A 12864-nucleotide genomic window follows, 5' to 3' on the forward strand; every position below is an offset into this window, starting at 1 on the left:
ATGACGTTTGGCAATGCCTTGGCTATCCTGGACATTACTAAACGAACGGGTGTATTAGGAAAACAAAAGTAAGTAAAATCAGAGTAGAATATGTGTGGACTGAGAAGAACTGGAAAGATTTTTGATTGAAATCAAACCTTTTTTTCTCTCTCTCTCTCTCTCCTGTTTCTCAGCTACCCGGATGAAAAATAAAGGTAAGTGCGCTGACTTTAACTTTTAGAAAATCCCTCTCTACAGAAAATTTTCGTATAACATGTTTCCTTGAAGTTTATAGTCCATTAACCTCTTTGGTTTTGCATGTCATTGCACAGTGTAGAAATAAAAAACCAAAGCAATATCGGTTTTCTTCCGATGTTCAGTTCAAATCGAGTATACTCTCCGTAATCCATTGACAACTTTCGCAATTCCTGATTGCTAAGGAAACTAGACGTCTAACGCTTCTAATTTGAATATCTGTACAATCAATCAAAACTTTCTCATATTTCTTCTTTTCCCACAAGGTTATTACATTTCATTTTCAAAACAGGCAATATCACATGAAGAGTGGTCATAACCCGCATTAATCAATGACTTTTCCTTAATAAATAAGGTAAATACTTGCAAACTATTAACCACCAGTTTTCCTTTGGCATTCCAATGAATTTGAATTATAACGAAAATTAAGCTTTTGCGCCACCTGTGCAACTGGCCATGTCTACAAGATTGTAGAAGTAGAGTCAAGCTACAAATCATACTTATTGGTCTTAATTATTTTGTTTCTGTGTCCTTTGTTTAGGAGCACCAACCTTTTCTGATCCAAATATATTAAAAAGAGCATTTCGAGCATGGCCAGCATCACACTCGATCAGATTGAAGTGTAAAGCGACTGGTGCGCCACCTCTCAAATACACATGGTTAAAGGACGGAACGAAAATGCCCAGGCGAAGGATGGACCCACACCTTAACACTTCCATTTGGTACCTAAAACTGACAAATCTAGTACCCTACGACTCGGGGAAATACACTTGCATAGTGTCCAATCCATATGGCAGTATAAATCACACTTACACGCTTCAGGTTGTTGGTGAGTTTAGCAAAACAAAAATGTAGTCATGCACGTCTACTTCTAAAAAAAAACTGCAATGGAAAAGTAAGGCGATTTTGTTTATAAAGTAAAACATGACTTAATTTGCCGAGTTTCCGCACCATGCACCACAGACACTTTTGGTATTGTAACTGCTTGAAATTAAAAATACATTTCCATCATCTTCTCAACAGCTAAGCCACGATCGCGGCCCATCTTACAGACAAGCCTTCCAAGGAACACAACCGTGCAGATTGGAGATAATGCAACGATGACATGCATTGTGCTCGTTAGTGGAACACTTCCAGTTTTCAGATGGCTGAAATGGGACAAATCCGTCTTATCAATAAAGAAAATTGGTGACGACTTTGAGAACGGATCATACCGCCTTATAGATCCACATTATTACAAGACTATCCTAGTCAAGGACCATTACGGCGTTGAGTTGAGAATAACTAATGTTACCGAGGATGATTTTGGACTCTACACGTGCTTTGTAAGCAATCATATCGGCAACGATTACAACAGTGCTTTCCTTAGTAAATATGCGAAACCCACCGCCTACGTTAAAGGTCAGTTATTCTCATTATTATGCAAATAAATCTTATATAGCAAAAAATGTGTCTGCAATATGCCCAGCTATAAGGTAAAGACGGTAAAGAGCATAGATCACCAATATTGTGTGTATAATCGAGAAATGTTATACTCGTCGGAAATCTATAAATGCCTGTCTCCATCAAACTTGGAAAAGATCAGAAAATGATGGCAAATGTTCGAATTACCTTCAAAACACTGCGCTGTCAATGCTGTAGTGCTAGGCAAAGAATGGGGAAAGTGAGAGGGGAATCACAGGTGCAACCCTCACGTGGCATAGATTTTTGACCAATCAGAACGCGTGCATCGCGGCGTATCGCGATTGCGCAGCTTCGGCGAGGGTAAATGAAAGCGAAGCTTTCGCTTGTAATGTGCGTTGTACTTGTTTGTTACAGCTATTATATAATCGTAAAGCAGAGTGCACAATGTCTATAATGAAACATTTTCCTGTGGAGTTTGATTAGATCTGAGTTTGGATGTGTTACGTGATACTGCTGTAGCTCCCATAAATAAACTCATAATCAATGATAATGTTAATAATTGCGCTCAACCTGAGCTCATGGAAATCATTTTCACTTTCATGCTTTCGATGTCTGCCATTTGAAAGCCATCCAACGATTTGAAAGTTTCACCATATACGTTTGAAGTACCGGACGTGTTGGAATGTTGAATTCTTGAATATTCATTATGATTAAAACGCGTGTAAAGGTCAGCACTCATGATCAAATCGCTACCACAAGTCCTTGCAACAGGGTTACGGGACTACACTACCCCTGTGTTCAAACAAGGCTAGAGGCAGAGACCAAGTCTTGTACCATCAATTCAAACAGGTTTCAGGATCTATGGATTTATGAAAACGGTGTTAAAGACTGAATCAGGTGTTTTTTGATTTTTTTTTTTTTCATTTCTTTGTTTTTTTTTTCTGCTTTAGCTATGACAGCAGCTTGTAAATCTTACCTAGCATGAAATGTAGGAACTCCTTGCCGCATGTTTCATTTATTTAGGTATTTTTTTCATTATTTATCGACCCCCCCCCCCCCTTTTTCAATTTGCGTTAAGTTTAGCCCAGGCTACACTCGTCTGAATTCAGTTCGCGCGGTGACTCTGACAAGGAGCGACCGACTAGCGTTCTGTATTTGCTGTCTAAAGGAAGTCTGCCCGAGGACATCATTAAGTCCAATGAAGGCCCAAGTCTAACGCTTTGCTAGTAAGCGTCGTCCATTATCGTACCTGAGGCGGGCCTGAGGACATGTGTAAACTGTACGGGTCACATTTAGTCCCGTAACAGAAGGCCGTTTGCCCTGTGGCGATAATGTTGTGCTTGCTTTAGACAGCAAAAATCTTTCGCCACATCAATTTAGGGCTTAGACGTGCAATGGACTAGACATTTCTAGCTGCTGTTGGCGTCATTTGCTTTGAACTTTGATGTAGCTAAAGACTTAGAAAAAAAATCTGTTGAAATCTGGATGTGCCATTCCGCGCTCGACAAAATTGAAGGACATCCGGGACATTGCTATTTGCGAGCAAAACATGGCCACGAGGAGAGAGAAGAACATGAGTTCAAGCGCTGATCGTGAGTAGAATTTCCTTGTTTTATCAATTTTAGGCGTTCTCGGCTTAGCTAAGTATCAGAACTGTCTGTGATTCGCTAGCGCGGAAGAAATTTATTTGCGTGGCTTCCGGGCGATAATTGACGTAACGACAACATGTTGAGTGTTCGCTTACTGCTAACTATGGCCTAGTTTGTCTGAAGTTCAATCGATTCTCGATGTAGGAAGCTCTTGTTCAGTCCATTTAGGACGATGCAGGCCTTTAGAAAGCGATAGATTAGCTCTCCGCCGCGGTTTTGATATCTGTACGTTCGTGTTGATTTAGACTCCAATTTCATGTTAAAAGCACTCTTAATTAAATTGTACAATTCATGATTCAACGAAAAGACGGTGAATTTAGTCTTCCTGGCCTCAAAAGGCATACAGGAGAGTTATTTGCTGCTATTTGAGCTACGATAAGCCTCGTGGAAAGCTAGCTCTAGGACAGAATTGTAGCAAGTTAGATTATCAGTGACAAGTCAAATTCTATGGCTATGTTTTTGCGAATCCGGTCAGATATTGAAATGAAATGTCACGTAACGGCTACTTTTTGGCTGAAATATAGAGGTAAATAACCGATTCCACTGCTTACCATGCTCTTGTTAGCGTGACTGGCTAATTTAACCCACAGTAAAGACCTAGTGAGGTCATTTAGGTGAAATCGCAGAGGTTAAGCCTGTCTAAATTAGTGCCGCGGCGAACCAAATGATCAATTTAAGCTCTAATTTAGTTTTGTTTGGCTCGTTCGACTCATTTGCAGCGACTTTAAAGGCTTGTATAGGCATGGTATGGACTCTATTAAGAGTACACGAGGTAGATAGCACTCTCGGTGCGACATGGCCATATTTATGTACATTTTCTAACCGTTTGTTCAAAAACATGCCCGCTATTTTGGTGCAAAGTCTTTAACACGGTTTTCATAAATTCAGACATACATAGATATATATATATATTGCAATATATATATTGCAGTTTACTTTTATTAAAAAATATATATATATACATATATATATATAACTAACTGCAGACAGTACTGTTTCGGCCTTCTGGGCCTCATCAGTGCAGTGCTGAAAACTGGGATGGAGGCTAAGCTTAAAAAGCCGCCCCAAAAACTACACATGTGGTAGTATCTAAGCCATATATATATATATATATATATATATATATATATATATATATATATATATATATATATATATATATTTTAATAAAAGTAAACTGCAAGTTCAATCTCGAAAATAATTTTGACATTTATTTTTTATTTCTTCTTTTTTGCCAATTACCGGAAATAGACAAGGGTCATAGACACGTTTTAGCGGCAAAATTTTACATTACAACATGGACATTGACTTTGACGAAATGATTCGCAGATTTGCAAGGCTTCATCCAAGGAGAATGGAACTGGCAAATGTATTGTCTAACTGACCCAAAAAGCCAGGAAAGGGTACTTTAGGTAGTTAAAATTAAAAAAAAAATTTCCCGGAGGACCATGCCCCCAGACCCCCCCCCTAGGACCTTGCGCCTTCGGCGCTCGTTTTGCAGTAAATCGGTCAACATTTTTCCTAGATCCGCGCCCGGGTTTGAAAAAAGTTATGATTTGTGGTTGTCCCTTCGTGAGTTGTCCCTTTCCGGGGTTACCATGCCATTCGTAGATCCCTGACTCGTCCCCAGTCGATAAAGAGGTAAGAAGACAACTGGGAACGAGTCAACGAATCACATGCCGCAAATGGAATCGGTAGTTTTAAATAAACGGCACGTAATGCGTGCGAAAAAGATGACGTTTGGCAATGCCTTGGCTATCCTGGACATTACTAAACGAACGGGTGTATTAGGAAAACAAAAGTAAGTAAAATCAGAGTAGAATATGTGTGGACTGAGAAGAACTGGAAAGATTTTTGATTGAAATCAAACCTTTTTTTCTCTCTCTCTCTCTCTCTCCTGTTTCTCAGCTACCCGGATGAAAAATAAAGGTAAGTGCGCTGACTTTAACTTTTAGAAAATCCCTCTCTACAGAAAATTTTCGTATAACATGTTTCCTTGAAGTTTATAGTCCATTAACCTCTTTGGTTTTGCATGTCATTGCACAGTGTAGAAATAAAAAACCAAAGCAATATCGGTTTTCTTCCGATGTTCAGTTCAAAACGAGTATACTCTCCGTAATCCATTGACAACTTTCGCAATTCCTGATTGCTAAGGAAACTAGACGTCTAACGCTTCTAATTTGAATATCTGTACAATCAATCAAAACTTTCTCATATTTCTTCTTTTCCCACAAGGTTATTACATTTCATTTTCAAAACAGGCAATATCACATGAAGAGTGGTCATAACCCGCATTAATCAATGACTATTCCTTAATAAATAAGGTAAATACTTGCAAACTATTAACCACCGGTTTTGCTTTGGCATTCCAATGAATTTGAATTATAACGAAAATTAAGCTTTTGCGCCACCTGTGCAACTGGCCATGTCTACAAGATTGTAGAAGTAGAGTCAAGCTACAAATCATACTTATTGGTCTTAATTATTTTGTTTCTGTGTCCTTTGTTTAGGAGCACCAACCTTTTCTGATCCAAATATGTTAAAAAGAGCATTTCGAGCATGGCCAGCATCACACTCGATCAGATTGAAGTGTAAAGCGACTGGAGCGCCACCTCTCGAATACACATGGTTAAAGGACGGAACGAAAATGCCCAGGCGAAGGATGGACCCACATCTTAACACTTCCATTTGGTACCTAAAACTGACAAATCTAGTACCCTACGACTCGGGGAAATACACTTGCATAGTGTCCAATCCATATGGCAGTATAAATCACACTTACACGCTTCAGGTTGTTGGTGAGTTTAGCAAAACAAAAATGTAGTCATGCACGTCTACTTCTAAAAAAAAACTGCAATGGAAAAGTAAGGCGATTTTGTTTATAAAGTAAAACATGACTTAATTTGCCGAGTTTCCGCACCATGCACCACAGACACTTTTGGTATTGTAACTGCTTGAAATTAAAAATACATTTCCATCATCTTCTCAACAGCTAAGCCACGATCGCGGCCCATCTTACAGACAAGCCTTCCAAGGAACACAACCGTGCAGATTGGAGATAATGCAACGATGACATGCATTGTGCTCGTTAGTGGAACACTTCCAGTTTTCAGATGGCTGAAATGGGACAAATCCGTCTTATCAATAAAGAAAATTGGTGACGACTTTGAGAACGGATCATACCGCCTTATAGATCCACATTATTACAAGACTATCCTAGTCAAGGACCATTACGGCGCTGAGTTGAGAATAACTAATGTTACCGAGGATGATTTTGGACTCTACACGTGCTTTGTAAGCAATCATATCGGCAACGATTACAACAGTGCTTTCCTTAGTAAATATGCGAAACCCACCGCCTACGTTAAAGGTCAGTTATTCTCATTATTATGCAAATAAATCTTATATAGCAAAAAATGTGTCTGCAATATGCCCAGCTATAAGGTAAAGACGGTAAAGAGCATAGATCACCAATATTGTGTGTATAATCGAGAAATGTTATGCTCGTCGGAAATCTATAAATGCCTGTCTCCATCAAACTTGGAAAAGATCAGAAAATGATGGCAAATGTTCGAATTACCTTCAAAACACTGCGCTGTCAATGCTGTAGTGCTAGGCAAAGAATGGGGAAAGTGAGAGGGGAATCACAGGTGCAACCCTCACGTGGCATAGATTTTTGACCAATCAGAACGCGTGCATCGCGGCGTATCGTTAATGATGGCGTTTCACGATTATTCTTAAACTGGAAACATTTAAAATATATTTACAGTGACGATACCAAGAATTGTAAAGAAAACTGGGGACGGCATTGCAGGAACGGCTTCAACTGAAGGTGAGCGGTTAAAATGCAGTCAGTGCGCACAAGATCAGTTATTTCATCAAGTGGAGATCTATCGCCACTTTTCTTGCACGACGGGTAAAAGAAAGGGTAGCAGAATGAGTGGTTATCGTTTCCTGTAATAAATATCTTGAAAATTGCAAATACTGTAAGCTAGAGTTGGTAAAACGAGTTTATGTCTGACTGTCTCAGTGTCTGTACGTTTGTCTGTCTGTCTGTCCGTCTGTCCTGTCTCTCTGTTTGTGTGTCTGTGTGTCGTTCTGTCTGTGTATGTGTCTGTCTGTCTGTGTGTCTGTCTTCTGTTTTTCCTTCCCTTTCAATTATCTCTGTATTTCTCTCTGGCCAGGATTTCAAGCAAGAAAAGAGCCTTAGTCAAATTCTGTTCGCCCCTATGTTTTGATTTCTGTGGCAATACTGTTATGTGGAGCTCTTGTTATTTCAGTGGTCATCGCGTGGTATTTTTGGCAAAAACGAAAACTCAAGAAGAGTACGCCACCAAGAGCCCTAATAATGGACTCGATTGAACGATCAGGATCCTCAACAAAACCACGTAACGAGTACGTCTTTCTCCCCCAGTTCTGAGAGGTCTGCTTGGTTACTGACCATGCTTGAGCCGTCTCGCGGTTTACATCTTATAATGCAAAGGACCTATATTAAACAATTAAGAGTGTTATTTGTAGGACGGGTTGACGTAAAGATACCCAACAGCAGAATTAAGTCAGATATAAGACATCGTATGTACCCCTATAGAGAATACAGCCAATCAGAGGACTAGAAAGTGGTTGCCTCTTCCAATATTCATCTCGGTGTGGCAAACTTGGCGTGAACTGTAAGTTTAAATGAATGTTTATTGTCATTTGTCTTCTTAAAGAAAGCTTATAAAAGCCACAAAAACTAATGCAGCGTCCATACTACACCGGAGAAATTTGAGAAGACCGGCTTTTCGTTTTCGTGTGAACGGAAAACATTTTGAAAACGGAGCTTTTTGAAAACGATGACCTCACCGAGTTTTCCTTTAACACAAATCCAAAATGACCGTTGATTGTAGCGTTTTTAAATTCCTTCGGCGTAGTGTGGACGGAAAACGTTTGAAGCGTTTTAGAGTGAAAACTTCCATTTTCAAAGGAGACCAACAGAGAGAAAAATACTTAAACATAATATAAACACCTTTCACCTACCTCAATAAGAATTAAATGAATACAGGAATGAAAAATTTTAGACTGTACTGAAATTGTAACTTTCAGTGTATTTCTCTCCTGAAAAGGAGGCTTACGGAAGTTGCTCAGCGATGCAATGTGAACCTGACGACAAGAAAGCACACCTTTATTGTTATTGATCACTGAGCTTTAGAAACAACTTCATTTCCAGTCCACATTTTCAAGAATCTTTCAGTGACGACACAATTCCCGCTAGAGGCGATGCCTTTCGCAAATTATTTAGTCAGTTTTTTCATATCAACATTTTGGTATTCAACAACGGTCAACAACTAATCAGACGTTAACGATTTATTAAATAGAACTATTACACACTCCTGATAAAGACGTTAAACTAAGTGAATTCTACTAGAACTCTCGACACTAAAATTTCATCTTCTTTATTTTGACATTTTCTATCAATCTGATGTTTTTTCGTCGACCCATTAACTAAAAGCAGGAGCTAAAAGCCATTGGCATTTGTTACAGCATACGTGCTCTCCGCCGTCTCTTTGTTGTGAGGTCTTGTGAATTAATCTACGACTAATTTATTGCCGGTCGGAGACAAAGTAGCGAACTAGGCGGCTTGGCACATAAGAATTCATTGCCCTTTCATCGTTTGCGTTTCTGTTTGTTCCCTGCAAGTTGCAAACATACCAGTTTACAGCGCTAAGTTATTTATCATTAGTTTCCAATAAACTGTGATGAGATCGAAGACCAATGTTTAGCATTCTTCAGACCTCCCCCAATAAAGATATTCCATCAGCTCGCGCGCGTTAGAATGATTTTTGATCATGACGGCATGTGATTGGCGGGAAATTATCCACCAGATCTCGAAGATCATAGATGTTATTGAACTTTGAACTACTACTTATCAGTGAAGTGCATCTCAATCGGTCGAGTTCACGAAATTAATAGCGCCTTGGCAGTGGCAGTTTCTTTGTTCTGACGAACGAGCATTCTATTTGCCATGGTTACCCACAAAATCATCGACAGTAGTTGATAGTTCTCTAGGGCCTGAGTATCACCACTTTCCACGATACTGGGGAAATTTTGATTTGCTACTCCTTCATCAGTGCAAATGACAATTTTCTTTTACATCAGAAGAACTTTTTTACAGGACTTTTCTAAAAGTGAAATCGGATACAGCTGTTAGTATTTTTCAATTTCCCTCATGATCAGTTCTTGTGATTTCCGTGATATTTTTCCAGAAAGTCAGTCAGAAAGACTGCTGTTCGTGTTGATCTATACGACCTGTTTACTAAGCTTTTGAAATTTTTAATAGTTGGTGGGTTTTGCCTCGTGACAGACAGCTACCCAATGATTGCACAGAGCAATGCGGGCGGAGACTGATCGGAAGGAAAGTTATGAATTGAGCCGTAAACGGGTCTTCATTTACTTACTTAGCTAAACGGATTGCGTCAAGACAGCCTCTCATCTCTAAGATGTCCAACGTAACGTCTTTGTCTTCTACCAGGCTCGCAAATGCCCTTTCTTCCCGCAGTACCACTTTACAAGTGATAGAATCTACAGCTGTACTTCTTATAAACGTGTTTGCACTCGCCGGTAATGCCCTCCTTTACTTAGCTATCAGAAGGAACCCCCGCCTTCGACGGAACACCACCAATCTATTCATATTGTCCCTGGCCTTTTCCGACATCCTCATGGCCTTGCTGTGCATGCCGTTCTCGGCTGGAGTCTTCATTCAAGGACGGTGGGTTTACGGTCAGTTCGTCTGCCAGATTCAGGGGGTCGCTTTTTTCGTGTTGGCCTTCGTTTCCCTAGAAACTATGGCAGTAGTTGCAGTTAACCGCTTCGTCAATGTCACAAGACCAGCCGTTTATCGCCGGATTTTCACACGCAGAAGATCGCTCAAAATGATTATCTTCTTATGGCTTCTTTGTGTAGTTTACGTCGCCCTATTTGCTGGTTTAAAATGGCCAGCTTTTGTCTTCGACCCAGGGAAAACAATTTGTCATATCAAGATATCGGACCGCGCTTACAGAACAGCCTGGAATGTTATAACCATAGTTATTTTCGCGCTCCTACCAATGGCTACCCTGTTTCTTTGTTATTGGAGAGTTCTGAGGTCCGTTCGCCGGCATAACGCGGACACCCTCCGCTCGCTTCGCGCGTGCAGTCTACATGGTAACGCCCGTGTACTGGAAGACATTAAGATAAGTAAACTTATCTTAGGCTTAATAGCTGGCTTTGCCTGCTGTTGGATTCCGTCATACGGAATCGCCTACACTAAACTGGCGTACCCTCCTATCGCTGAGCAGCGCCTACCTCAAACTCTGTGGGTGTTTTTGGTATTCAGCTCTAGCGCGATAAATTCCGTCATTTACGGAATTCTAAACCGAACTTTCCGTGCTGAGATTCTCAAGATGATTACTTGTCGCAGACGAGGAGACATCGCTACTGAAGACAAAGAAATGATTCATTTGTGAAGAAACGAAACAGTACCGTAGTTATTGTTGTTAGTTGTGAGCTGTATGCAGCTGTTCAGCTCGTTAGGTTAGTTTCCCTTAATGTAAATGCGAGACTTCGCGAGAAGGCGAGACTAGCGCTCTTCTTTGCGAGCCCGAGATATTTTGACTTCTTCAATTGCCAGACCGAGACCTCTAAGTGTTTTAACTTTCAGGTTCTAAGACGTTTAGACGTCATAAAAAAAGAAACAAATTAAAATCGGTACTTCGAGACTTTCTCAGCCTTGCAAAAAATAAAATCGAGACTTCGAGTTAGCCTTGTGAAAAAATCGAGACCTCGAGACATACACTGAACTGCTAAAAAACCGAGACTGCGAGACCCGTCAAATTAGACGAAAATTTTGCGAGAGCGATGGTTTTGAAAGGATCATTCGCCACCCCTCTCAATGAATAACAACATAATCCCACAAAGTACAAGATGTTTTCATTCTGTCCTGTTCTACTGAGAGAGAATAAAAGCCATACCAACTAAAATATCGCACACGAAATAGTGAATTTCCGATCGACCGATCGAGGAAAGCAGACAAACTAACATACCAGATTTTTATCTATACGTCAAGTTGGGTTGTTAGCTGCAATATTGTTTCTTTCAAGAACGTTCAACAATTCTGTTCAATTTACCAATGTAGGTCTTAGGTAACTTTCGCTTATTACAGATTCACGAGTTTACATGGATGTTATTTTGGCATCGCCCAGTCCGTTGGCAATGTATATGGCAAGCCTATTTTAACCCGGTTATCGGTAACAGACGGGGAAAAAGCTACAATTTTCTGATGACGCAAGGAGTGAAATAATAATAATAATAATAGTAATAATAATAAAATGTTCCAAGCCATTCAGCTGTCTTAAAGATTGATGCTATCCCCAACCTGTCTGCGAAATACAAACATGAAGCAATCTTATCTTGAAAAGGAAATGAAAATACTATTTCTATTTCCGTTAATTAGAACTTTTCAATTATATCAAAGTCAACATGGCGTCAATTTGTGCGTCACCCCTGATGCCATGTTGTGTCCGTTATTGCGCCTCGAAGTCTTAATTAGGTTAAGGAACTCTATTCATTTTAATTGCTTTGGATTCAAAGAGATGTTTTAGCGTTGTTGTCGTTCCCGTTTGAACAATCTATAGAAAAACGCTAGCAAAAACTTAATTTGCAATAAGCATGTTAACTAACGTTAGGACACCTCAGAGTTACCTTCGAAAGAAATCGGTAATGTTCGGTTTTGTTCGGGAATTCTCCGGCGGTGAAATTCAGAAATTGTCGGATATCTTCGGAACGTTTTCAGTGTCTTCGATCGGAAGAGGCTGATAAACTTATGAGTCTTTTTTCAGTTCTCGCTGACCGTTAGCTAACCGGGCGAGGCCAGAGGTAGGGGAAGAAACTTAGTATACGGGTGTTCTTGTAGTCAGTCGCTATGTGTTCTTGGGCCATTTTGGGAGTGAAGATTGGATACGAGAGCGGTCACAGCGCAGGGAGTCATTGGTTGGAACACGACCAGATAAGGGACGCCAAAGTTATCTTGTGCCTCTGTTTCAAAACGAGTCCTTCTACAAAACCTTTCATATGAAAATGAGTTTGATTTGCATGAAAATGAACCTGTTGGAGGAACACATTTTCATGTGAACGGAATCGCAAAAAGAGGCAATAGGCAACTCGGAAATGGCCGCATTTTGCATTCTTTCCCAGAACGCCCCTCTTGCCATCCATACCACTCTCGAATCCAATCCTCTCTCACAGAAATAATAAAAATACTGCGGTTATAAATATGACAAAACAACGTGTGGACTATTCAATTAAAATATATTTTATGATTTCTTCTTCTAATGTATTTACAACATCTTATTTTGTTTCATCACGCGACCCGTGAGGTCCTTTAAATTACATTACAATTCCATAAAAACATCAAGAACAGCCGATATGATAAAGCACTTACTGACTGAGTATGGAGAGTATGACTAAATTATAAAGACTCATGGCTGTAACAGTATCCAGTCCATGCATCACACGGTTGCGCGCCAAAAATATTCCCGTTAAGACCTCCCTCTCAGTCAATACG

At 40.0% G+C, this 12864-nt stretch overlaps 1 protein-coding gene and 1 pseudogene across 1 annotated transcript; both read left to right on the plus strand.

Moving 5' to 3' along the window:
• Positions 1 to 7250, plus strand: LOC145471401 (fibroblast growth factor receptor-like 1; annotated as a pseudogene).
• Positions 7251 to 9763: 2513 nt separating this feature from the next.
• LOC145478414 (melatonin receptor type 1B-B-like) lies at positions 9764 to 12684 on the plus strand. The gene has a single exon (XM_081456441.1). The coding sequence runs from the start codon at positions 9764 to 9766 to the stop codon at positions 10766 to 10768; it is 1005 nt and encodes a 334-aa protein (XP_081312567.1). The 3' UTR covers positions 10769 to 12684.
• The last annotated feature ends 180 nt before the right edge of the window (positions 12685 to 12864 follow it).

Source organism: Orbicella franksi, chromosome 2 (genome assembly GCF_964199315.1).
Source record: "Orbicella franksi chromosome 2, jaOrbFran1.1, whole genome shotgun sequence".
Classification (NCBI taxonomy): Eukaryota; Metazoa; Cnidaria; class Anthozoa; order Scleractinia; family Merulinidae; genus Orbicella; species Orbicella franksi.

What these genes read in the sequence shown, in the direction of transcription:
- LOC145478414 (XM_081456441.1), top strand. Translation starts at nt 9,764, where the DNA reads ATGTCCAACGTAACGTCTTTGTCTTCTACCAGGCTCGCAAATGCCCTT.